Genomic DNA, 27,129 nt, shown 5'->3' with positions numbered 1-27,129 from the left:
AATTATAATTTCTGCCAAAAGTGTCTCATAAAGTTCAAATCTCCAAATTTCTACCAGCCTCTCCTCGCTGTATTTATGTTTTGCCTTTTTTTGACACTTGAGGCCTTAAAACATCAGTTTCACCGAAGCTACTGTAACTGCTCTGCCACAGTGTGCTTTAACTTTCTCTGTGTGATTAATTGATTAAATCCTTTTTTTAACAAATCGACCTAGAGGGAAACATTTAAAACGAATTACCTTTAAATAAGTGTACTGGTATAATTAAGCATGTGTAACGTCTCTTTATAGACAGCATATAAGCTCATGACCTTTGATCAGAGTCTTTTTTTTTTTTTTTGTTCACCAGCCACCTTGTTGCTTCATCAGTTCGGTCACTGAGTTTAATGGGTTCTTTCTCTTTTTATTCTTAAAAGGAGTAGATAGTACACTCTGCTGCCTCCAACCTGGTTAAAGATAAAACTTGGACATCCTCAAAATCTGGTTACATTTTATCTGAGATCTTATAAGTAATCCATGTTTGTTCTACACAGTCAGAACTCAAAAGAGCCAAGAGCAACTCTGGGTGAATAGGTGAGTTTAGCACGGACTCTTCCTAAATTGTTATATATTTTTTGTACTTTCTTTTTGGACATGCTTATAAATTTTAAATAGAAATCACACCAGAGGAGATGATTATTCTTATAATCCACACATGTATTTAATAATACATGTGCTCTGTAATTTTTTGTTTATCTATACACTATTATGCACTACAGATTTAACCGGATTTCTTCCTTTGCACATAATTATCATGTTTAAGTTTTTTTTGTATGACACTACATTAAATTATACATATAAATCATTGTTTTATTTCTTTTATATTAGCCAATTAGAATGCAATGTCTCCGCCAAGTCTGGAGAATGACAAAACTCTGGACTGTGGCATCAACATCCAGGTCGCTTAAAGTGACAAACCTACACCGATCTATGAACACACTGCAACAGAAACAGGTATTTTTCATTCAGTTCAATTTTTTGCAGCAGAAATCTCACTTAAACATGCAGCATTTTGATTATCACAGTTTCAGGTTCTTTGATAATAATTAGAGGTTTATTTATCCGCTTTCTTCACCCCGGTGAAAAACAGGAGGTCATTTGATCAGGATGATGTCTAGCAATAGGTAGCAATAGATCTGCTGTTGGTCTAACAAGTGTAACCTTTTTTCATTTAATTGCATGTACTTGCAGAGCATTAAAGTCTAAAAGAAAACGCCTTCAAATATCAGCATCAGACCTATTCCAGGCTCTAGACATTTTTTTAAGTGAATGCCTGTACAAACCTAAAGTAGATTTAACAGGTTGAATATTAATAGGAGGGGAGAAAGGAGGAAACCTTTGATCTATGTAAAACAACAAGGTCAGACTAAAGTTGCTCGATGGAATGCAGACAGAAACCAGAATTTCAGGAATAATTTTCTCTGGACTAATGAAGTCCAGTTGAATTTAAATATTCCAACACAAGAAATATTCAAACACAAGAAGAGTCAACATGTTTAGCATAGACTAAAGGAATTATTCCAGGGATGAACTTTATATCAACTCTGAGCCATAGAGTCATCATGGCTTGTGGTGATTTCCTGTTGTAGGGTTAGCAAGCTCATTGATGCTTTTATCTGAAGTCGATACATAACATATACATTAATCCACCTTGGACAGGTTAATAGTTAAGACATGAAAAGTCTTCGAATTACTAATTCAAAAAAGATTTTTGCTGACAGTACACAAAATAAATCCTTCCAACAGGTAGTTGGTTACAGGCAGAGTTGGGCAGTAACTAGTTACATTTACTCAATTACAATTACTTGAGTAACTTTTTGGACAAAAAGTAATTTTTAGGTTTTTCAGCATTGTACTTTATACTTTTACTTGAGTAAAAATATGTTAAAGTACCACTACTCTTACTTGAGTAACATTTCTGGCTACTCCATCCATTGTGAGTAACTTCACTTAATGAAAACAGGCTTGTTTTAAACTAATATGCACCAATAAATGTTATTTTCCATCTACTGAATCTGCCGTTTTACTTGAAGGTTGGATGAAAATAGAGTAAACAGTATACTGTAGTTTTTGCTATTCTACATAATTTACCTATTGACTTTTTAACCTTTATAACAAAAAAAAAAAGAATAAGGTGTTCATCACATCTGAATATTTCTTTGTGTAATTACTGTATTTTATATGTTTATTTCTATCGTATTATTTTAAACATTATGATATGCATATCACATAGCATTTTGTTCATTTTTAAACCATTTAGTAAAATCAGTTATGTTGATGTGTAGTAAGTGGATCATCACTCAGTACTTGAGTAGCTTTTTTGACAAATACTTTTTTACTCTTACTTAAATAATTTCTTTTTTACTTTTTTACTTTTACTTGAGTTAAAATATAATAATATAGTGCTACTTTTTCTTAATTACAATTATGGGTACTCTAGCCATCTCTGGCTATAGGAAGCATGAAGCAGAAGTTATTACAGCCAAAAGGAGAAAGCTGTTTAGGGGCCAGGGTATTCTTTTTCTTTACTGATCAATCCCATTTTGTTGATATACTGTGATTTGATGAGTTAACAAAGGAAAAATGAAAGATAAAAGCTTTCATTTGACCTTATAAATGAAATGTGTTCAGATCTTATAATGAGATTAACTTTCAGTCTTATAATTGGTCAATAAAAAGTTACATTAATGAGGTAATAGAAGCTATCATAGTCACTGCTTCCAGTTTATTTCAAAGCTCTTATTTTGAAGGCCTTTAAATACCTCTTGAGTAGTTCTTCCTGGTTGAAAGGAAAACAGGAAGTTAGAGAAAGAGTCACTTGTGAGTATATTTATTCTGTTACCAATAGTTTTTGTTTATGTTTTCTCATTTGCACTCAGCTATATGTCTCCACTTATTATTGTAACTAACAACAAGAAGGATGAGCTTTAATTTTTATTTAGTCTGTTTTTTCTATCCTTATGCATTATACATGCACTAATTGTAATGATCTTGGTTCTGTTGTTTTTCTTTAAGCTTTCTGTTTCAAGTTTAGCCAGGTTTTTCATTGATTTCTAGCTTTTTTGGTGTGTCTGGATTCATTTAAGTTGCTTAGGTTTTTCTGTCTGTCCCCTGCTGCCTCCTTGTGTTCTTTTCCCTTGGCTTCCTCGTCAGCTCTAATCACACCTGTTCCCTATCAGCTCATTACCTCTACCTTTGTTCAGTCAGCCATAAATACACTCCCTCTGCAGTCCCTCTTTGCTGGTTCCTCGTCTTTACCTTTCCTCACCCTGGCTCCTTGTTGGTTTTTCCCTGATGTCTCCATGGTTCTGGTTAGTGTTTGTTTTTTATGTTGGATTTTTGGATTCCTGTTTTTGTTAAACATTTTTTAAGTTGGATTTTTGGATTCCTGTTTTTGTTTACCATTTTTTTAAGTTGGATTTTTGGATACCTGTTTTTGTTGCCTTATCTTGCAATAAACCCTCCAAGAATTCACCTCTGCCTCCCAGCTTCTGCGTTTGGGTCCAATCTAAACCTTTTAACCAAATCGTGACAGAAGGAACCAGCCAAGAATGGACCCAGCAGAACACGGCCCGGACGCCCCCAGGAGAATTTCCATTATTCTCAGGAATGCTCTGGACTCCATTGCCGCTCTCAGTCCGCCTTGGAAGAGGGTGAGTGCGGCTGACCTGTTGAAGCCAGTATTCCTCTCTAACTCCTCACTTCTATCACCACCAGTTTTATCTGAGCTATTCGAGGAGTTGGAGTGGAACCGCCAAGCCGCCTTCGCCCAACTCTGCAATAGACCTCCACCACCCAAACCATCACTCCATCACCTTCCCACTCTGCTGTCTCTCACCTCCGATCCTGTTCCCCCACCATTACCAGCTGTGGGTCCTCCCCTGCCATCTGCTTCCTCCAGGCGCAAGCAACGCCGCCGGGGGAGGAAGACAACCACCTCTCCGGAGCGTCAGCCTGACTCCTCCTCTCCCTCTCCGGAGGGTCAGCCTGACTCCTTTTTCAGTCCCTCTCTTAACCTGGTTAGTTTCCCCTATGGCTTTAGTCGTCACCTCCATGACAAACAGCTAGCTTCTCGGGTTGGTAGGTTTAGACCTGCTTTCATAACTTCACCCCCCACAGTCAGAGCTCCCCATATACCAGAGTCAGATCTCTGGGGTTTCTTTTATGGGGAGAGGGAAGATCTTTTTCCCTTTTCTGCCATCTCCATCAGCTCCTAGCAGTCCAGTTTCCCTAGCACCAGAGGCCGTTAGCAGGCTAGCTAGCCCAGCACCAGAGGCCGTTAGCAGGCTAGCTAGCCCAGCACCAGAGGCCGTTAGCAGGCTAGTTAGCCCAGCACCAGAGGCCGTTAGCAGGCTAGTTAGCCCAGCACCAGAGGCCGTTAGCAGGCTAGTTAGCCCAGCACCAGAGGCCGTTAGCAGGCTAGTTAGCCCAGCACCAGAGGCCGTTAGCAGGCTAGTTAGCCCAGCACCAGAGGCCGTTAGCAGGCTAGTTAGCCTAGCTCCAGAGACCCCTGAGCCCGCTCTGTGCCCTCTGGAGACCCCTGAGCCCGCTCTGTGCCCTCTGGAGACCCCTGAGCCCGCTCTGTGCCCTCTGGAGACCCCTGAGCCCGCTCTGTGCCCTCTGGAGACCCCTGAGCCCGCTCTGTGCCCTCTGGAGACCCCTGAGCCCGCTCTGTGCCCTCTGGAGACCCCTGAGCCCGCTCTGTGCCCTCTGGAGACCCCTGAGCACACTTTCAAAGAGGCTTCAGACTTTGGGGTTTGTGGGAGTACGCCTCCAAGAGCCCCTCAGCGGGAGCTCCAAGCCTCCAAGAGCCCTCTGCGGGCACTCCAAGCCCTCTCTGAGGCTGTTCCTGAACCACAGTCGGCGGCCCCCTCAGAACCTGATCCGGAACTGCGGTCGGCGGTCTCCTCTGGGTCTGCTCCTGAGCCGCAGTGGGCGGCCTCGTCTGATCCTGTTCCTGAGCCGCAGTGGGCGGCCTCGTCTGATCCTGTTCCTGAGCCGCAGTGGGCGGCCTCGTCTGATCCTGTTCCTGAGCCGCAGTGGGCGGCCTCGTCTGATCCTGTTCCTGAGCCGCAGTGGGCGGCCTCGTCTGATCCTGTTCCTGAGCCGCAGTGGGCGGCCTCGTCTGATCCTGTTCCTGAGCCGCAGTGGGCGGCCTCGTCTGATCCTGTTCCTGAGCCGCAGTGGGCGGCCTCGTCTGAACCTGTTCCTGAGCCGCAGTGGGCGGCCCCTTCCGAGGCTGTTCCAGAGCCGCAGTGGGCGGCCCCTTCCGAGGCTGTTCCAGAGCCGCAGTGGGCGGCCCCTTCCGAGGCTGTTCCAGAGCCGCAGTGGGCGGCCCCTTCCGAGGCTGTTCCAGAGCCGCAGTGGGCGGCCCCTTCCGAGGCTGTTCCAGAGCCGCAGTCGACGGCTCCCTCTGAGCCTGTTGCAGAGCAACAGAAGCGGAGGCGGCGTCCTCCTCGGCGCATCCTGCGGAGGCGGCGTCCTCCTCCTAGGTTTCTGCTGCATTGGAGACGCCGGCCTCCAGAGCGTCTCTCTCAGCCCCGGCCCCGCGGCCGGCCTCCAGGGCGTCTCTCTCAGCCCCGGCCCCGCGGCCGGCCTCCAGAGACTCTGCCTCGCCTCCGGCCCCCGCGGCCGGCCTCCAGAGACTCTGCCTCGCCTCCGGCCCCGCGGCCGGCCTCCAGAGACTCTGCCTCGCCTCCGGCCCCGCGGCCGCCCTCCAGAGACTCTGCCTCGCCTCCGGCCCCGCGGCCGCCCTCCAGAGACTCTGCCTCGCCTCCGGCCCCGCGGCCGGCCTTTCAGAGACTTTCGATTGTCCTCGCCCACTCTGGATGGGTTGCGTTTTGTTTCTTGGACTGTTTTTGGCATCTTTCCCCCCTTCCTGGTTCCCCCTCCGCCCACCCTGGGTTGTTTTGTTTTTTTTTGCTTTTTGGACATTAAAGGGGCGTCTGGAATCCGCCCTTGAGTGGGGGGCTCTGTAATGATCTTGGTTCTGTTGTTTTTCTTTAAGCTTTCTGTTTCAAGTTTAGCCAGGTTTTTCATTGATTTCTAGCTTTTTTGGTGTGTCTGGATTAATTTAAGTTGCTTAGGTTTTTCTGTCTGTCCCCTGCTGCCTCCTTGTGTTTTCCCTTGGCTTCCTCGTCAGCTCTAATCACACCTGTTCCCTATCAGCTCATTACCTCTACCTTTGTTCAGTCAGCCATAAATACACTCCCTCTGCAGTCCCTCTTTGCTGGTTCCTCGTCTTCACCTTTCCTCACCCTGGCTCCTTGTTGGTTTTTCCCTGATGTCTCCATGGTTCTGGTTAGTGTTTGATTTTTATGTTGGATTTTTGGATTCCTGTTTTTGTTAAACATTTTTTAAGTTGGATTTTTGGATTCCTGTTTTTGTTTACCATTTTTTAAGTTGGATTTTTGGATACCTGTTTTTGTTGCCTTATCTTGCAATAAACCCTCCAAGAATTCACCTCTGCCTCCCAGCTTCTGCGTTTGGGTCCAATCTAAACCTTTTAACCAAATCGTGACACTAATAACTATTTAGAATTAGTTGCTTCATTATATATAATTATGTGTATGTCTAGAAAGTCTTTTATATTTAAGGATTATCTTATTATTGTTATTAAAACTGTAAAAATCTGTTCATGCATGCAAGTCACAAACTTGTTCTGAGTTTACAGCTTTCCACCCTGCTGTGTTTTTCCTTATGTCAGTTCAAGGGAGTCTGGTTGGAGGTCAGTGTTGCTCAGCACTCCAGGCCTAAAGCTGCATATGCATGAAATACATTAGCCCTTTCTAATAATGCCAACATTACGATTTAGTTTTTTTAATGCACGTTATTTTGAAAAAACACTAATAATAAGACTTTGTATCAAACAAACAAATGCATGAGTAATACAGTCCAACATATGAACAACCAGGGTTGGAAATTAAGAAAATATATGCAATAATTAGATATATGAATATTATGTGATATATTTCAGAGTCTTTTTGAGCCCAATTTTATTGAAATATTGCATCCTTAAAAACATGAAGAATGGTATAAAAAAATTCAAATTTCTCTATATAAAATTTAGCAAGAGGGATTATTTAAGATCCATCCATTTTCTAACACTTAATCCCAAGTAGGCTTGCAAGGGGTGCTGGTGCCTATCTCCAGCTGTCAGTGGGCGAGAGGCAGGATACGCCCTTGCATGTAAAATGTTTTCCCTCAAAAAGTGCATCATAATAAACCCATTAAACTCCTGAAACCTATGCTTGACAGTGAAGTATTAAAAAAAAAAAAGTGTCACAGTTTCTAGATCATCTCTACAGAAATCTTAATGTACCGATACCCTCAGTTTATATTACCTCATAGAATTTCAAGCTGGTCTTTATCAGAGCTAGCATTGGAAAAATATTCCAAGCACCTTAATAAAGAGAGATATTTTCTTTTGTCTAGATAAATTTCAAGTTTACATTTGTGATTATCAATAAGCCTTTGAACTTGGAAATGCAGTAGATCAGAATCAAAAATACTATACCAGGTAAAAAAAAAAAAAAAGAAATTTATATATATATATATATATATACAGATTTATAATAAAGTGATAATATGCAATGTGCAAAAAAAGCAAAAAAATAAATAAATACACTTCAAGTAATTGATACAATATTATAATAAGGAGATGACGAGATAAGGATTTACATCATAGGGTGAAAATGTGCAAGAAAAAGTGCAGTATAAAATGATACAAACAGTAGATGAATAAATAGAAAATAAATCAAGAAAATCATTTGGTGTTTGTTGACTAAAGTAGTATGTATAGTAATAGTAGCAAGTTATATTGTAAAATTAGGTCATTTGTTTTGCTTTACAGTGTCTTGTTATATGATTATAATAAAGGGAACTACAGTCAAATGGTTGAAGGAGTTTATTTCATGTACACTACTTGGCACTAGGGTTCTGAGGGCCCGGACAACAAAGCTGGCCTTCAACCTGGTTTGCCTGTTTTTATAAACACTTGGGAGGTAAAGGCCACTGTTGGAGACACACTCTCGTTTTTAACACTCAAGAGTGCTCTGGTAGTAAGGCACCATCAGTTTGCAGCTGCCTTTCAGCGAAAGTCTGAAAAACAAAACAAATCCCAGATTCAGACTCAGGTGATGTAGTCAACTGATTACCAGGAAGTATGGTGTTTAACGCTGAATCAGTTATCTTGTCTCTGCTTGTTACCTGGCCTCATATGAAGGAAGCTTTGCTAAATTGTTTTTTTTTTTTTTTTTTTCTTCTGTTTTTTGTGTTTGCATTCAACATAAAGTCAGCATTTTGTTTTCCAGCTATTTTCCTGAAAGAGATGGTTTAAATGTCAGCTCTTGGACCAGTTCTCAACCAAGTGGTAGCAGCGTCATGCTGTGGAGACGTTTGAATACCATCATGGTCATATCACAATTTTAAATACTTTCTTATCCCAGCAGGTGATGGCAGAAGACAAACCATGGGGTCTGATCTCAGAGGTGGGGGATGAAGGTTTTCAAGAGAGTGTCATCGACATTATTGAAAAGGACTTCCACATCATCTGCCTTAAGGAATTTTTAAAAAAACCCATGCTGCACGGCCCTAAAATCCAAGCCCTGCTTATGTGGAACTGCAGCCCTGCAGCCGAGCCTTCCCTGCTGAGCTGGCTGCCTTCGCTGAAGGTGGTCGCCAATGGAGGTGTGGGTATTGATCACTTAGATGTGTCATACCTTAACAGCCTCGGTGTGAAGGTGGCCAACACTCCCGGTGTGGTGAGCGACGCCACTGCAGATATGGCCATGGCTCTCCTTCTGGCTTCAGCACGGATGGTAGTGGAGGGTGAGACCAATTGGGATAAAACTGTGACATTATCTTAAATTCCCTAACCCCTTAAAAATATTTTCACCTGTTACTATACTTGCTTCTTTATAGCTCACTTCAGTTCTAGAAGGATACTTAGATCATCAAGAGTTTTAAATATTGCTAATTCTTTTTTTATTGACTAGTTTTGGTTTTAACATCAGTCTATATAACAAAAAAATACATATTTATGATAAGATAATAAAAAACAGAGACAATACAGTCGGATTGGTTAAAAGTTGATTGCATCGAGTTACTGACTTGCAAGACATCCTCCTCCTGGATGAGTTGGTGGCCACGATATTGGTTTGGATTTTGTGGTTGACTTCAGCAATCTCTAACAATGAGCTCACATGCGGCGACAGTGGAGAGGAATAATTCCCCTTTAACAAGAAGGAAACCTCCAGCAAAACCAGGCTCACTGTGACCGGCCTGCTGCTAAGGGCGACTGTGGGTTCAAGGAGATAGATTTAGACATACAAAATGAAGCATATATAAAAAAGCCAACTGTCCTCTGACATGTGAAATCCCCATGTCAGAGGATGAAAGAGAGCACATACAGTTAGTCACAGTAAGATTTTTGATGGCAGTTGCACAGCAGATGTTTCAATCCAGGATGGTGTCACAGTCAGAGAGGAAACAGTCCAGATGGAGCTACTATTAAACGATAAAGCTAAGGAAACATACATTTATCTGTAAAGCTAACAAATACTGCAGAATAGAGATAGAGTAAAGCAGAATGAGCAAAATGGTTGCTAGGTCCTCCAGCAGCCTAAAGATACTGTATAGCAGCAAAAACTTAGTCGGATGGCCTAACTATTCTGAATCAGGTATGAGAAAGGTGGAGCTAAAGAGAAACACCTGTCCAGACTGATTAGTTTGACTAAATTGATTAGAAGCCCCAAATTTAACAGGGATTTGCCTCAATTGTATGTGGGTGTAAAATTCTGACCAAAATTTTCTGTTACCCTCTCCTTAGTGCTTGTCTCCCTTGTCCTTTTAGGCCACCTAATATCAGTCGATCCTAAAACCACCCATGTGCCTCAAAGCCTTTTGGGAGTTGAGGTCACAGGGTCAACTTTAGGGATCATTGGAATGGGAAACATTGGATATAAAGTTGCTCAGAGAAGCAAAGGTTTCGACATGAGGATTCTTTACCACAACAGAAACAGAAGGTAAGTGTTTCAACTGAAATAACATGTCTCCCCAAGTAAGAGAGAGGGATCACGTGGTAAGATTTCTGTTTTTCTAGGAGTGTTGAAGATGAGCAGGCAGTTGGAGCAAGTTACTGTGAGAAACTTGCTGACCTGTTGAAAGAGTCTGACTTCGTGGTGGTGGTGGTGAACCTGACCCCTGACACCACTGGTCTTATCAGCCATAGAGAGCTGTCACTCATGAAACCCACAGCAACACTCGTAAACGTCAGCAGAGGTATGAGGAAAGCTCTTTTTTTTCATTGAGTTTTATTCAAAAGCCCTTTTTTTATTAAATTATTAAATGTTTCAGGTCTGGTTGTGGATCAGGACGCTCTGGCCAAAGCTCTGAAGTCTGGAACCATCCGAGCTGCAGCCTTAGACGTGACTCACCCTGAACCTTTACCCAGGTATGCTCTCAGACACACCATCTTCTTTTGCTTACGCATCAGTGTTAATTTCTGTATTACAATCAGTTGATTAAAATGTGCAAATATTAACATTGAATCTCAATTTGTGCAGGGATCATCCTCTCCTCAGCCTTCCTAATGTGCTGATAACACCCCATATTGGGACAAACACTAATGCAACAATAAGAAAGATGGTGCAGCTGATGGTAGACAATGCTTTGGCAGGAGTGAAAGGCCTACCTCTTCCCAGTGAAGTCAAACCAAAATAAAGTTTTCTTCTGTCGACAAGGTCAAGAGCATTATTTTGTTTGTGCCTATTATTTACAACTTTCATACTTAAACATCAATTCTTGTAAAGTTTGAGCTACAACCACAACATGCTGTTAGTTTAAGCCTTGTTGTTTCCAGTTTTTCCATTTTATTTTTTTATTGTCATTACACTGTCACAATTACAGAACAATGAAATGCATTTAATCCATCCCCTTAGGGAGCAGTGGGCTGCCATTGTGTGACACCCGGGGAGCAGTGTGGGGGTTAAGGGTCTTTCCTCAGAGAGCCAGAGTGGTAATCTGTGGGATTGGGGCTCGAAATCAGAACCTCAGGATTCCAAGCTCCATACCCTAACCACCAGCCCATCACTACCCTGAAAAATACCTGGCAGAATAGCAGAGCAGATACAGTAATTTTGCTATAATTCAAAAGTTAATTTTAATTTTATATATATAAAAAACCTAATTGTAATGTTTTAATGCATAGCATTTTGCCTGCAATGTGAATTTAGTGTATCTACAATTATTGATATGGTGTTCCAAGTTTTGTTAGATTAAAACCATTGTTAAATATAACATTTCTTTCTTTGTGTCTTGTTTTTGTCACAGGACAAGGGATATAGCAGCATCTTAAAGTTTTTTTAATTATTTAAATAAAGCTTTATTTTTTATTTGGAAAACAAGTTAATTTAAAATGTTATCATTATGTAAGGTTTCAAAAAAAAACAGCAACAGCCACTTATGGGATGGAAAAATGTTGTGATTTTTATTTCTCTTTCTAACATTTAAATTTAGACTATAATGTAATGAATTGTTTTTAATTAAAAAAACAAACAAAAAAATTACTCTATATACACCACTTAAGTCATAAATAAATTGTATCTGCACATGTAGAGTAACTGATGTTACCCATAACAAAGGCAAATCAATTTGTTTTAAGGAAAATTGTATTTTACAAAATGTCCATATAGAGCTTGAAACCACATGTCTGTTTAGATCTAGTCACTCAGTTATGAAGCTTAATACCTTTGTTTCAATATGTTTGCATTTTTCTCCCAATAAAGTGGGTCACAGCAGTGGGGTAATTAAAAAGCTTAATTTGACATTATAAAATAAATGTTTATATTTCTGAAATAGTCAGTGTTCTTAATATGTCCCTGCTTCATAGATCTTCAAGAAAGAGCTCAGAGGAAGTTAAGTGTTAAGGGGACAGCTACTTTCGAGTATATTTAATAATATTGAGTCAGCATTGTTTCAATGTCATTTATATCATAAATTTCATAGTTTATAGATTTTAGCATTTTTGAATGGTAGAAAATCATATTTTAAACTCAAAATGCAGCCCTTGCCCTTCATAACTGAGTGTGGGGACAAAAAATGATTAAGTTGATGAAACCAACTTGTTTGAAAGTACAAATAATATGTATTTTAAGAATAAAATATGAAAATAGTTTTATCTTTTAATATTTCTGGATTTTTTTTTTATTTATGGAAGGGTTCATGGGTTCATAAACCTTGATAAAAAATTTCCTAGATCCATCTGAAAAAGGTAACTCCAGAGCATGATTCAGCCACCTCCATGTTGTAATGTGGAAATGGTGCTTGGTGAATATCGCTTGGTAATGCATTGCATTCATTTCGTTTAGAATTCTTAAGGCTTGCTTTGACAGAAATTGTGTGTTGTTGGGGGTTTTTTTGTTTTTTTTTTTATAACCAAACATATCAGTCTGAATGAATTATAAACAAAACACAGAAGATTTTTATTACATTTTAATTTCCAGCAGCACTTGTTGGATTTTCTCAGTTTTAAGTGTTGCTGTTAATCTTGTTATTTGCAGCCCAGTTGATCTGCTTGCCTCTGTCAAATATGACGGAAAAATTGGTATAACTGACTTAGACAAACTTTATTATCAGTTTGTATAGTTGGTGTTCTGCTTTTTTCTGCTTTATTCACGCTTCGTTTGCCTAGACGGCTGAAAAATGATGTGTGGATTCACCATTTGTAAGGTTTTTTTGTTTTTCCTGGTAATTTATAATTAATACAATGGCGTATTAGGGCCATTTCTCTCCATTCAACGAGGGGGGAAAAAAATTATTAAAATTTAAAGTGGCATATTTACGAGAATAAACAGGCAAATTTACCAGTAAAAACACCAAAGTGTACTGTTACATGCCTGCCAGGCTGTTTGTTTCTCCTTCCCCTCCCCCTTTTTGTTTGTCTTCACAGGTAGTGTGGAAGTAATGAAAGCTGGCATCAATCTCCCCTGATTGGGCCATGGTTGACGAGGACCAATCCACATCTAGGGAGGCTGTATTTAAGAAGCCCAGCTGGGGAGCTGGGGTCTCTCTAGGGCTCTCGGCCTTTCTCTCCAACTGGCTCTGTTACGCTGACACACGTCTTGTTTGTTTGAAGGTTTGTGGTGGGAGATTAGTGGGCGAGGTAAGTTTGGGGTACCCTGTACATTTCATCACGCAGGTGTTTTATGTTAGACACACTAGGTAAGCAGGTGGGTGCCGCCCATGTAAAGTTTTGTTGGACTCCTTTGTTAGATTAGATAGGCAGGGTTTTTGTTTTCTATTTTCTTTTCTGTAGAATAGATGGTAGTTAGGCCCTGTTTTGTTTTATTATTTTCTTTGATTTGGCACCACCTAACCGTCCCTTTCTCCCCCACAGTGTGTACAAGCCTTCTGGGATTTTTGTTGTTAATAAATCCCTATGTCTTTTAAAACATTCACCTGGACTCTGTCAATTTTTGTGGTTGTCGCGTTACTCCCCTCCTCCTTACAAAAGGGGGGGCGGTAACAAGTGGGGGCTTGTCCGGGATAATTTTCCCTGAGCTGTAGACATCCACATTAATTTGAGAGATCCTTGTGTCTGTTCAGAAATTAGCTTCAGCTTAGAGGAGTTCGTACAGGCTCCTAGCCACGAACAGCTGGAACTGTGTCGTAAGGACGACTTGTTATGTTTGGCTGAGCATTTTGACATTTCAGTGAAAAATTTTTTTTCAAAAGCTGAAATCAAAAACATTGTTGTTCAAAAACTGATTGAAATTAAAGTCCTAGCGGACTCGAGTAAAATGGATATAGATGTTTGTGATCATCCTTCTGTTGATCTAGGACTCCCTTCGTCAAAAGATGAAGGAGCTGCTGTAATGGCAACTCCCCCAAAGGGGTTGGCAGAGCCACAGGCGGCCCCTGCGACTTTACCACGGTTCAATCCGGTGTCACCAGAGCTCAGTGGCTCCAGTGGTAGTGTCAAACTCAAGGTTCGGCTGGCTCGCCTACAGCTGGAGGCACAGGAGAGGGAGTTGGTAAGAAAAGCTGAGTTTGATTTCAAACTTGAAATGCGCAGGTTGGAACTTGAAGCTGAAAAGGAGATTAAGCTAAAACAGCTGGAGGTAGAAGCTATGAGGCTTTCACGTAGCAACGCACCTCCTCGTTCATCTGTGTACTCTGATTCTCCACAGGTGGTGTCAGACAAAAACAAGTTTGATGTCAGCAAGAATATTGCTTTGGTGCCTGTGTTTAGAGAGTCAGAAGTGGACTCGTACTTCAATGCATTTGAGAGGATTGCTATAGCACTAGAGTGGCCAAAGGAGATGTGGGCCGTGCTGTTGCAGTGTAAGCTCATAGGTAAAGCACAGGAGGTTGTTTCATCGCTGTCAACAGAGGATGGCATGGACTATGATGTACTGAAAAAGTCAGTCTTGCGTGCTTATGAACTTGTACCTGAAGCTTACAGGCAAAAATTCAGGAACCACAAGAGGTCTGGTGGCCAGACCTATGTGGAGTTTGCACGTGAGAAGGGACTACTTTTTGATAAATGGTGTGCTGCCAGTGAGGTTAAAGGTAACTTTGAATCCCTTCGCCAACTAATTTTGTTGGAAGACTTCAAGAACACATTGCCTGAGAGACTAGTAGTTTTCTTGAATGAGCAGAAGGTGGCCTCTTTGTCTAAAGCAGCAATTGTCGCTGATGAGTTTATGTTGACCCACAAGAATGTATTTGTGTCTGTACCTCGTGCAGATAAAGTTTTGAACATTCGTCAACAAAAACCTGACCCCACTCAGTCAGAAGCTAAGGCCAAGCAAACACCTGTTTCTCCACGTGAGGTAAGGGAGTGCTTTTACTGTCATAAAAAAGGCCATGTTATTGCTGACTGTCTGTCATTAAAGAGCAAGGCTTTGGCAACACAGACAAAAGGTGTTGGGTTGCTTAAAAATGTGTTGCACTCCAGCAATCAGACTGTTAAAAATGAGAATGAACTAGATCCCTGTTTCATACCCTTTGTTACCCAGGGTCTTGTTTCTTTAACAGGGGATCCAAAAGATGGCCGACAAGTCAAAATACTGAGGGACACAGGCGGTTCCCAAACAATCATTCGGGAGGGTATTTTGTCTTTGCCTGTCGGGTCATCTTGTCAGCCCAAAGTGGTTGTCCAAGGTATTGGAATGACTTTTGTATCAGCACCACTGCATAATATCCACCTTAACTCATCTCTTGTGAGTGGTTTTTGCAGGGTTGCTGTTCTTCCCACCTTGCCCATAAGGGGGATTGATCTCATTCTGGGGAATGACTTGGCTGGTGGAAAGGTATTGCCTGTTCCTGAGGTGTTGGACACACCTGACGTAAGCGTGAATTTTGAACCAAAGTCTGACATTTTCCCTGCTTGTGTGGTTACGCTGGCCCAGGCGAAGAAATACAGTCTTGATTTGTCTGACTCTTTTCTTGCTACAGAGCAGACTCCAACTGCCGGATCAGAGACTGAACTTAAAAAATCTGAAAATGTAGTTCCTCTTCCAGGTCCAGAGACGATGCAATTACCAGCTTCCAGAGAGGAATTCATCACTGCACAAAAACAGGACATGACTCTGTTGAAATGTCGTTCTTCTGTTCTTACCCAGGAGGAAGCCCAGGGGAAGAAGGTGGCATATATGCTTCTTGATGGTCTTCTGTTGCGACGCTGGGCTGGTGAAAACCTAGAAGACTGGAGTGCCATTTATCAGGTGGTTGTACCAACAAGGTACCGCAGTCAAGTGCTAGCATTAGCACACGATCACCCACTGTCAGGACATCTTGGTATAAATAAAACTTATAACAAAATTCTCAAACACTTCTTTTGGCCAGGTTTGAAATCTGATGTTTCACTTTATTGTCGTACCTGCCATGTTTGCCAAGTTGCAGGAAAGCCAAACCAGGTTATACCTCCTGCTCCCTTGTTCCCAAATCCAGTCATGGGTGAACCATTTGAAAGGGTGATTGTAGACTGTGTAGGGCCTTTGCCGAAGTCAAGAAGTGGAAACCAGTTCATCTTGACAATGATGTGTGCTTCCACCAGGTTTCCTGAGGCTGTGCCCCTACGGAGGATTACAGCTCCCATGGTCACAAAAGCTCTGGTAAAGTTTTTTTCATTATTCGGGCTTCCCAAGGTTGTCCAAACTGACCAGGGTACAAACTTTAAGTCTAGAACCTTTGCCCAGGCACTAAAACAGTTGGGTGTGGAGCATGTCACCTCAAGCGCTTACCACCCTGAAAGCCAAGGTGCACTTGAAAGGTTTCACCAGACATTGAAGGCAATGCTGAGGAAATACTGTATGGATACAGAGAGGGACTGGGATGAAGGTATCCCATATCTGCTGTTTGCTGTGCGTGGAACAATGCAAGACACTTTAGGTTGTAGTCCTGCTGAACTTGTGTTTGGACATGAGGTTAGGGGACCTCTAAATGTCCTTAAAGACAAACTAACCTCACCCTCTCACTCTGTAAAAAGTATTCCAGCATATGTGTCAAAGATGAGAGAGCGCCTTCAGGCAGCTTGTGCTCTTGCGCGGAATGCCTTGACTTCCAAGCAGGTCAAAATGAAGCAACATTATGACAGGAAAGCAGTTATTCGTGAGTTTCGCCCCGGTGATAAAGTTTTGATCTTGCTACCCATTCCTGGTTCTTCTTTGGAAACAAAGTTCTCTGGACCATATGTGGTAGAAAAGAAACTTAGTGAAACCAACTACATTATTCAAACTCCTGATCGCCGTCGTAAGACCAGGCTTTGTCATGTCAACATGATGAAACTGTATCATTCCAGGGGGACTGACCATCCAACCCAGAGGCAGGTTGAAGATGTTGCCCCTGTAACCTGTGTTTCAAAGTTAGCTGAGGATATGGTAACACGCAAAGAACCACCACAAGTTGCAAGGCTTAGTAACAGTGAAATACTAGCTAGCCTGCCTGACTATCTGTCACATTTATCCGATGACAAAGTGGAGGACATCACAAAACTCAAATCAGACTTCAAATGTCTGTTTGGGGATGTTCCTACCAAGACTAATGTGGTGTCTCGTGACATTGTTCTTGCCAATCCTAAGCCTATAAAGCAGAGGGCATACCGTGTCAATCCCACTAAAAGGGAGGTCATGAAGAAGGAAGTGGAGTACCTTGTTAAAAATGGACTTGCCATTCAGAGTTGCAGCCCATGGAGTTCTCCATGTCTATTAGACATGAAGGCTGATGGAAGTCCAAGGTTCTGCACAGACTTTCGTAAGGTGAATGCTGTAACAGTCCTTGATGCACACCCGTTGCCCCTCATTGAAGACTGTATTGATGAGATAGGACCAGCAAAGTTTGTCACTAAACTTGACATGCTAAAAGGGTATTGGCAGGTACCTCTAACACAACAGGCCTCTGACATCTCAGCTTTTGTTACGCCGGACTGTTTTCTCCAGTACACTGTGATGCCTTTCGGGCTATGTAATGCTCCGGCTACGTTCCAAAGGCTTGTAAATAAAGTACTGGGAGATGTGCCAAATTGCCGAGTATATCTAGACGACATTGTGGTATACTCAAATGACTGGTCTAACCATCTTGCGGTTTTGCGTGAGGTTTTCAAACGTCTTTCGGCTGCCTCATTGACCCTCAATCTGTCAAATTGTGAGTTTGGTAAAGGTACCATTCTCTATCTTGGCCAACAGGTTGGAGGAGGAAAAGTGTGTCCTGTGGATGCAAAAGTTAAGGTCATTTCTGACTTTCCAGTTCCTTCAAGCAGAAGGGAACTCCGTCGATTCTTGGGAATGGCAGGATTCTACCGTCGTTTTTGCAAAAACTTTTCTATGGTAGCTGCTCCTTTGACTACCTTGACCAGCCCATCTAAACCCTTTACTTGGTCTGATGAATGTCAGCATGCTTTTGAACATCTAAAAGGATTGCTCTCATGTTCTCCTGTTCTTTCTGCCCCAGATTTCAGTCTGCCATTTAAACTGGACATAGATGCCAGTGCTGTTGGGGTAGGAGCTGTCCTTCTACAGGATGATAAAGACGGCATAGAGCATCCTGTGAGCTACTTCTCAAGGAAGTTTAATCCTCATCAAAGTAGATATTCTACCATTAAGAAGGAAGCGCTTGCTCTACTCTTGGCATTACAACATTTTGAAGCTTATCTTGGCTTGAGTGTGGAACCCATCACTGTCTTCACAGACCATAACCCACTTGTCTTTCTTTCCAGGATGTACAATCAAAATCAAAGACTTATGCGGTGGGCTTTGATCATGCAGGAATACAACCTCAAGATCTGTCATAAAAAGGGATCAGAGAATGTGTTGGCAGATGCTTTATCACGTGCATTTTGACTGGTTTACTTTGAGTATTCCAAACATTTTGTTTGGACTTGTAAGGGTGGGGGTGTTACATGCCTGCCAGGCTGTTTGTTTCTCCTTCCCCTCCCCCTTTTTGTTTGTCTTCACAGGTAGTGTGGAAGTAATGAAAGCTGGCATCAATCTCCCCTGATTGGGCCATGGTTGACGAGGACCAATCCACATCTAGGGAGGCTGTATTTAAGAAGCCCAGCTGGGGTCTCTCTAGGGCTCTCGGCCTTTCTCTCCAACTGGCTCTGTTACGCTGACACACGTCTTGTTTGTTTGAAGGTTTGTGGTGGGAGATTAGTGGGCGAGGTAAGTTTGGGGTACCCTGTACATTTCATCACGCAGGTGTTTTATGTTAGACACACTAGGTAAGCAGGTGGGTGCCGCCCATGTAAAGTTTTGTTGGACTCCTTTGTTAGATTAGATAGGCAGGGTTTTTGTTTTCTATTTTCTTTTCTGTAGAATAGATGGTAGTTAGGCCCTGTTTTGTTTTATTATTTTCTTTGATTTGGCACCACCTAACCGTCCCTTTCTCCCCCACAGTGTGTACAAGCCTTCTGGGATTTTTGTTGTTAATAAATCCCTATGTCTTTTAAAACATTCACCTGGACTCTGTCAATTTTTGTGGTTGTCGCGTTACTCCCCTCCTCCTTACAAAAGGGGGGGGCGGTAACATGTACGAAATTATAAACATGCAAATTTAGAAGGAAACAAGTAGCAAATGTACTATAATAAACAGGCACATATACAGGGAAAAAAACATGCAAATTGACGAGTTTATAAAGATGCTATTTTAAAATGGATAAAGTAGAAAACTTCCAAGAAAGAAACCTGCACGTTGAGACGATGAAAATGCAAATTTAGAGGGAAAATGTAGCCAATTTACGCGAATAAACGTGTGCATTTTAGAGGAAAAAACGTGCATATCAACATGATTATGAACATGCAAATTTATTGGATCATTAACTGTTAATTTAAAAACGTTCTTCTTCTTTTTTTAATTGCAGTTGGCAAGCAACTTATTGATGCGCATTACCGCCATCTACTAGAATGGAGTGTGGATCGGGATGCTATATATAAATGCTCCCACAAAACAAAAAATAAATAAAAATAAAAAACTTTAATGAGGAGGCTATTATTTCTATTGTGAACACCAGACACAGCCTCTGGTTAGAAAGAAAATAAAATAAAAGAAAGAACCGGTTGATATTAAGCTTATTGTTCAACTGATAAAAAATAAAGAAGCAACACACTGTTTCGACGATAATTCAGCTGTTGTTGTTGAGAAAAGTTTTAATTTTGTTGCCTTTACTTCAGGCATTTGAAGGTCTTCCTCTACGTCATCATTAATCGACGGAGAGTTGGCTTCTAAAAGGACCATAACATCTAGCAGGCATGAAGCTTGAATGGAAACTTGCTCAGAAACAATAGTTTTTCTTCTTTACCTACATTAAAACCCCATTGTTTCTTTTTAACTCTCTAATTTTGTGTGTTTTTCGACCAAGGACCGCCATGTTTATCTCTTCACAAAACTCCCCGACTGCCTTCAAAGGTTTTACCCTCGTCATGGTGAGTTTGACCGCTTTAATCCTATGCAGGGGCTTCTCATAACTTCAACATATGTTTGTATAGTTGAATCTAGATCCACAAGAAAAGGAAAGCTTTATTTCTTTATCTACCCAATTAAAGTATAATTTGAAGTAATAACATACTTCTTGGCGGGGATAACAAAAGTGAAACCAGGTAAATATGTGGGCTAAAGCAGTAAGATAATACTATTATCCACAGTGAAGTGAGACTTGCATGGTCATATCCTAAAAGGAAACTAAGGAAAAAAAGAAGCTATTATTTAAAATTATATATGAAAACCAGATTAAAGTTTGTTGCAGATGTTAGGCTGATAAAAGTAAAATTTAACCTCAGTTTTAATTTATCATAGGGGCAAACTTTCACTTCTTGGTACTTGCAGGATTTTCCTTGCTTTTCCTTTTTTAAAGTTTAAGTTAAGGGTAGTTTTGTATCCCAAAAAAAAAAAAAATTACGGAAATGCAGTATTTATGTTTGAATTTAAGCTATTTCGGTAGCGTTTCTGATTCTTCTTAATTTGCTTTCTCTTCTTCACTGAACTAGAAACAAAATAAAACTGAAAAAATGTTTGTTTACATAAGGCATCTGCTATATAAAGTTTTATGGGAATTAACCCAGTAGTTACTGTTACAAATCAAAATCTTATGATGGATAAATCTGATAATGGTATCAGAAAACAGCTGCCTCACTCTAAGAATTAGATTTTGTAAGACACTTAACCATTTCCTATTTTTGATGGTACAAAAATGGTTCTAACTATATTAAAAAAGTATTTTTTTTATGATTGCTGGAGGTTTCTTCCTGTTAAAAGGAAGTTTTTCCTCTCCACTGTCGCTACAAGCATGCTTAATGTGAGGGATTGCATCCGAGTTAATGAGTTGATGCAATCAACCGGTTTTCCGTAGATAGAAAACTTTGAATCGTTTGACTGTATGATCTGGTGAACTGTAAAGTGCCTTGAGACGACATTTGTTGTGAATTGGCGCTATATAAATAAACTGAATTGAACTGAATTGAATGATTGCATTGAACAAATGGTAGAAAAATTGGTGAAACAACATATCTAACAACATCAGAATTCATTTTTATCCCAGGGTGACATTACACATTTGTACACATAAATTTTTTCATAATAAGAATTAGCTGTAACAGCTGATCTCCACACTTTACCAACATTTATTTTAATTAATTTGCAATACAAAAGAAAGCATATTTAGTGTTGCTTGGCTATAAAATGGCTGGGAAATGAAGAGAGCACAGGGCATTGTGGGATATCATCTAACAGATCTGGACTTAGTTTATGATTAAATGAGTCCAGAAAGATGCATCGCTGCAAATCAAACCCATCTAGGTAATGTACTGTTTGTGCTTTTCATCAGGAATATAGTTCAGGAACATTACATAAAAAAAATAAAATAAAAAAAAATGGACTCAGGAAGTTTCTTTGCCAAAAACCTCCTGCAGGCAGACACTAAACATTCATGTTAAAAAAGTAAAAAAAAAAAAAAAGATCTCAAAAACCTCCAGGCCATTTGTTGGGTCTTTGATTTCAACGTAAGCTGTGGTTTATAAGAGAAACAAAAGCCACCTTCCTTGTCTTATTTTTACATTTTGAAGTCTCCACTAAGTATGCTCTCTTTATTTTTCTATATATTTATCAAATAATTTCGGGAGCCGATTAATCAGAACTAGCGTCATCGTAACATAATGACGGTTATTCTGGAAAAAAGGAAATTTTTGTGTTGGATTTTGATAGAGGACTTAATTGCTATTTATGAGGTTATAAGTATAGGTTTATAGAACCTATATAGAATACATTCCTTCTCAAACTGGTTTCCTTTTATTTAAGAGATGTTCTTCTGACTGAGTCAGACTGCCTGCTCCTGTAGTGTTTTTTTTTTTTTACACTCAGTTATTTGCTTAACATTATAAATTTTATATTTAAGTTATTTGCTTAACATTATAAATTTTATATTTAAGTGCTCAAGACTATCAAGTACATCTTAACTTGCTTAGATTCCTGGAATCAGAAGTAACAATGGTTTGGAATTACGGACATTATTGAGCGCTGAGTAAACTTAATTGTTTTCTTTTTCAAGGTTTAAAACACAGTTTTACATTTCTTATGGGTTTGGCTTAGTTTTTAAAACATTGGGTTTTTAAAAAATGGTTTTGTTCATTGCCCTAACAGCCTGCAGTGGCCGTGGGTAACGTGGGTCAGCTGGCCGTCGACCTCATTGTGTCCACTCTCAACATGAGCAGAGTGGGCTACTTCCACACAGACTGCCTCATCCCTATGGCTGGGAACAACCCGTATGCCAGCGGCAAAGAGGATGCTGAGGAGCTGCACACTCCTGCAGAAGGTAGTACCAGATCTCTGGTAGACATCATTTGGAATCCACTGGATTGTAGATACTGTCACAACAGCAGATTTGTCAGACTTAGCAATGGAGGTTAAGTGTAACATGAACAGACTTTTCCACTGCTATTCAACATGCTCTACATATTAGTGTTTTATTTTGATGTTGGAAAAAAAGTATTTTTAATATCTCTCTTATTATAAGAGTTAAATTTATCTGCTGTATAAGTGGTTGTTGTTTTTGACCATTAATCCTGCTGCATGTTTTAAATCTGTCAACTGACTTTTATCCAGTTTACACAGAAGCAGAGCTGAAACTGGCAGTTCTTCAGATCAGAGCACCAATCATTCAGGTACATACTTGGCACCGTGTTTATTCTTTTTATGTGGATCTTCTGAAGTCATCTAATAAATAAGTCCTATAATGTCTCCTAAATTGATAATGTTGAGGATATTAGCTGACGTCACATTTGTTGTTGTGAATTACTGCTGGAACAAAAAAATGTTCAACAAACTCGTAGCTTCCAAGGTCATCATAGAGTTATTCAAATGTTTTATCAATATACAGTGGGGCCAAAAAGTATTTAGTCAGTCACTGGTTGTGCAATTTTTCCTACTTATAATAATGAGAGGGGTCTGTAATTTTCAATATAATTACAATTCAAATGTGAGAGACAAAATGAGGGGGGAAAAATAAATCGAGGGAATCACATTGTAGGATTTTTAAAGAATTTATTTGTAAATTATGGTGAAAAACAAGTACTTGGTCACCCACAAACCAGCGAGATTTCTGCCTCTCACAGACCTGCAACTTCTTCTTTAAGAAGTTCTTCTGTCCTCCACTCATTACCTGTTTGAACCCCTTATCTGTAGAAAAGACACCTGTCAAATGCCTCAAACACTCACACTACAAACTCAACCATGGCCAAGTCCAAAGAACTGTTGAAGGAAACCAGGACGAAAATAGTAGACGTGCACCAGACTGGGAAGAGTGAATCTACCGTAAGCAAGCAGCTTGGTGTGAAAAACTCAACTGTGGGGGCGATTCTAAGAAAATGGAAGACATACAGGACCACTGATAATCTCATACGGTTGGGTCAAAATGATCATGAGAACAGTAAACAAAAAAATCCCAGAACTACACTGAGGGTCCTGATGAATGACCTGCAGAGACCTGAGAACAAAGTAACAAAGGCCACCATAAGCAACACACTACGCCCAGAGGGACTCCAATCCTGCAGTGCCATATGTGTCCCCCTGCTCAAGCCAGTACATGTCCAGGCCCGCCTGAAGTTTGCCAGAGAGCATATGATGATCCAGAAGAGGATTGGGAGGATATCGTGTGGTCAGATGAAACCAAAATAATAAAAACCCAACTCGTCGTGTTTGGTGGAAGAAGAATCAGAGTTCCATCCCAAGAACACCATACCTACTGTGAAGCACTGGGGAGGAAACACCATGCAAAAGGGACAGGAAAACTGATCTGTGTTAAGGGGAGAATGAACAGGGCCATATATCGTAAGATTTTAAGCCAAAACCTCCTATCAGTGAGAGTGTTAAAGATGAAACGTGGCTGGATCTTCCATTATAACAATTATCAAACACACCTCCCGGGTAATGAAGGATTGGCTCTGTAAAAAGCATCTCCAGACCTCAAACCCATAGAAAATTTGTGGAGGGAGGTGAAAGTCTGTGTTGCCCAGCGACAGACAAGAAATATCACTTCTCTAGAGATCTGCAATGAGGAATGGGCAGAAATACCAGCTACAGTGTGTGCAAACCTGGTGAAGGCTTACAGGAAACGTTTGACCTCTGTCATTGCCAACAAAGGTTATGTTACAAAATATTGAGTTGAACTTTAGTTATTGAGCAAATACTTATTTTCCACCATAATTTACAAATAAACTCTTTAAAAATCCTACAATGTGATTACCTTGATTTTTTTTTTTTTTTTTTTATATATATATTTCTCATTTTGTCTCTCATAGTTGAATTTAACCTATGAATCTCTCATTAAGTAGGAACACGTGTACATTCAAAGCTGACTAAATACTTATTGGCCCAACTGTACAGACAATGTTTAGATTGTGTGTCTGGGTTGGTCAAGGTCAGGCTTCAAGCATAAAAACTCTTCAATAACAGTAAGACAGTATGTGACAGCATTTTGTTCACTGCTCTACACTTTGTTCTAACTCCAGACGAGGACTAAAAGGTTTCGTCAGCAGCTGGTATCGTGGATCAAAGCCAGCGGTTTCTCCAGGACGGTAGTTCTGTCCAGCAGCCATGCCTACCAGAGGGACGATCAGCAGCTGCAAGGGTAAAGAAATAAGCAATAATGTGTTACTTTGCTGAAGTTATTTACATACATGGCTGAAACCCCAAATTGGCTGTGGCAGGACTCCTCTTAGGTACCTGGTCACTCCGTCCCTGCTGACGGCGAGTGCAGATGCTTTTAAGGAGTTAAGCTGGAAGGAGATGGAGCGAATACCTGCATTTCCTGGAGTAAAGGATGCAGATGCAGAGCCAAGACTCTGCATCCCCGGAGGAGGCATCACCAAAGGACTTTACACAGACAGGTAGAGAAACAAGATCAATAAGACAAAATGAGAGCAGCTTTAGAAAACAACCAATGAAGTGAAAATAGATGGGTTTATTTTAGAAGCTTTTTCACGAATAACATTAAGAGTGTGCCCATTTTAACTCTGATACCCCTAAATAACATCAAGAGAAACTGGATGCCTTTTTTAAATAAAATTTCTCAATCTGTTTGTGTAATATGCTCTCAATAAAAGCAGCTGTTCTGTAATTGTTGTAAAAATGTTATCATGAGAACCAAGGAGCCTAGCAAACAGCAAGACTCTATAGCCATGTTTTGAATATTTTGGATTAAATAGAGCAAATCTGGCCTTTTTGGACAAGATGGAGGGGAAAAAAAGGGTTTGGTTTAAAAGAATACATTTAAGGGATTCAACAAAGGCTAGCTTCACACTGCAGCCTGAAGTGACCCAAATTTGATTTTTTTCTGATGCGACCCAGCTCATTTGGCTATGTGGTCCTGAAGCCGATACGAATCTGATCTTTTCAAATGCGACCTGTGTCTGAACGGCCAGGTCGCATTCATCTGACCTGAATGTCATTAATACCCGACAAAGGTCACTATTCTGCTTCTTGCTACGCAGAAGTGGCAAGAAAAACAACAACAATGGTGGACAATAATGCGGAGAGTAGTGTTAATGTTTAACTATCTTGGAAAGATGGAGTTTTTTAAGGTTGGGAAAGATCGCTAGATGTTCGTCAGCACTACCATTCAAGTTTTTACTTCCGTAAACACAGAGCAAACATAAGTGTTTGCAGCCTCATGCTGTGGGAACACAGCAGATGCATTATAGCTGTCAGAGGAAAAGGGACAATAGATTTATTTACATACAGGGCAAAACTAAATAAGAACCTGGCAGAGCTACTTATTCTAAAATGTCCTAATCAAAGTCTAGACCTGAAAGTAATTTGGAATTTAGCAAGAGTTGAAAAATACTCTATTGAACTGGGTTTGGATTCTTCTATATTGTCTGGATATGCACATCCGTACAACTTTTATTCGTTTATATTTTAGGGGTATCATTTGAAGGGGTAGTCTTACAAATTCGTGCTTTTGGAATACATGTTATACTTTTTTTGCTTTTCTTTTGGTGTATCATAAAAAAAAAGTTCTAGAGGGGGTGTTAATGCTTGGGTAATGCACATTGTACATGATTTAGTTACAGTTAAATCTTGTTCTTTATTAATCATAAAGTCCTATCACATGTTGATTTTTAAATCCATGTTTCTATGCTGTGGTGCTGGATGTGTGTGTAGCTGTGCAGAGAATCTCCCAGTGGCAGTGCTGCTGCTCTTCTGCTCTGAAGGCGACAACATTCCTGACGCGTTTGCTCTGGTCAACCACCTCAATGACTGGCTCCACCTGCTGGACGGTCAGGTAATCCTAATTGAAGCCGTTCCTATTAGTGTGGAGGAATAAAACAAGAAAAGTTTTTCTAATTGCTCTGCTCTGTTTTTCAGTGCCAAGAACCAAACAGCAAGTGGAAGATTCCAACTTCCTGGAGTCTGCTGTTTGGAGGCGGTATCCCTCCTGCACTTTTCTGATTGTTAACATTTTTATGCAAAAAGTAGCTTGTAGTAAATATTAAAATGCTATTTCTTTAAAGATGCATACAAATTATAATTAGTTTGAGTCTGGATACCAAATTGACATAAATCTTGATATTTGATGTGCCAATATTATGAGAATTATTCTCAAACAAGCACTTCTGTCACAGTTTCTGAGCATTTGAATATTTTGCAATAAAACATGACACTGGTGTGTTTGTTGAATGTGATAAATACCTGATTTCACTCCCCCTTGGCTCTGACCTATTCCCTGTTAACTGAAAGCGCTTGGCCCGCTGCCATCAAGTATTCCAGGCAGTCCAGCCTCCTTTGTAATTCGATCTGCAACTCTCGCTTCAACTGCTGAAATGCCTGCCAAGTCTGCGGTTTTTGTCCGTCTGTTTGCATCATTGTATTGGTTGCTGTGTGTGTCTTGTTATGGGAAAGGAATATTTTATAGAAAGGTAGGTATAAGGGGAAACCTGTTACATCAACATAAAGGGCTTCAGAAACCCTGAACAAGGCAGTAATAAAGCCTCCAGATGCATTACTTGTTGCTTAAAAGGAAATAAAACAAGAACAGATGCAGATTTATAGGTAAAATACCAGTTTTATTTTGAGTTTACACTCTAAACTTAAGACCATTAATTT

General features: G+C 40.5%; 3 protein-coding genes across 7 annotated transcripts; all 3 read left to right on the top strand.

Moving 5' to 3' along the window:
- Nucleotides 1-357: 357 nt before the first annotated feature.
- On the top strand, nt 358-10,788 carry zgc:136493 (uncharacterized protein LOC692276 homolog). Of its 5 annotated transcripts, none has more exons than XM_038287040.1 (7): nt 358-570; nt 865-990; nt 8,487-8,865; nt 9,890-10,061; nt 10,139-10,317; nt 10,393-10,489; nt 10,602-10,788. In XM_038287040.1, the coding sequence occupies exons 2-7, from the start codon at nt 874-876 to the stop codon at nt 10,756-10,758; spliced, it is 1,101 nt and encodes a 366-aa protein (XP_038142968.1). In that variant the 5' UTR covers nt 358-570; nt 865-873; the 3' UTR covers nt 10,759-10,788. The 5 variants fall into 5 exon arrangements, with proteins under 5 accessions (XP_038142968.1, XP_038142967.1, XP_038142970.1 ...); XM_038287039.1 differs by having other exon boundaries at nt 360-570; nt 8,484-8,865; XM_038287042.1 differs by lacking the exon at nt 865-990 and having other exon boundaries at nt 360-570; nt 8,484-8,865.
- A 2,985-nt stretch (nt 10,789-13,773) lies between these two features.
- Nucleotides 13,774-15,439, top strand: LOC119784820. The gene is made up of 2 exons (XM_038287061.1): nt 13,774-14,870; nt 15,076-15,439. The coding sequence occupies exons 1-2, from the start codon at nt 13,836-13,838 to the stop codon at nt 15,109-15,111; spliced, it is 1,071 nt and encodes a 356-aa protein (XP_038142989.1). The 5' UTR covers nt 13,774-13,835; the 3' UTR covers nt 15,112-15,439.
- Nucleotides 15,440-19,742: 4,303 nt separating this feature from the next.
- On the top strand, nt 19,743-26,703 carry psmg2 (proteasome (prosome, macropain) assembly chaperone 2). The gene is made up of 7 exons (XM_038287075.1): nt 19,743-19,958; nt 22,168-22,339; nt 22,630-22,688; nt 24,534-24,652; nt 24,732-24,911; nt 26,188-26,308; nt 26,392-26,703. The coding sequence occupies exons 1-7, from the start codon at nt 19,902-19,904 to the stop codon at nt 26,473-26,475; spliced, it is 792 nt and encodes a 263-aa protein (XP_038143003.1). The 5' UTR covers nt 19,743-19,901; the 3' UTR covers nt 26,476-26,703.
- Nucleotides 26,704-27,129: the final 426 nt, after the last annotated feature.

Source organism: Cyprinodon tularosa, unplaced genomic scaffold, assembly GCF_016077235.1.
Source record: "Cyprinodon tularosa strain WSP-4 unplaced genomic scaffold, ASM1607723v1 ctg234, whole genome shotgun sequence".
In the NCBI taxonomy this organism is placed as follows: Eukaryota; Metazoa; Chordata; class Actinopteri; order Cyprinodontiformes; family Cyprinodontidae; genus Cyprinodon; species Cyprinodon tularosa.
Note: the sequence above shows the minus strand (reverse complement) of the source record. Positions and strands in the feature narration are given on the sequence as shown.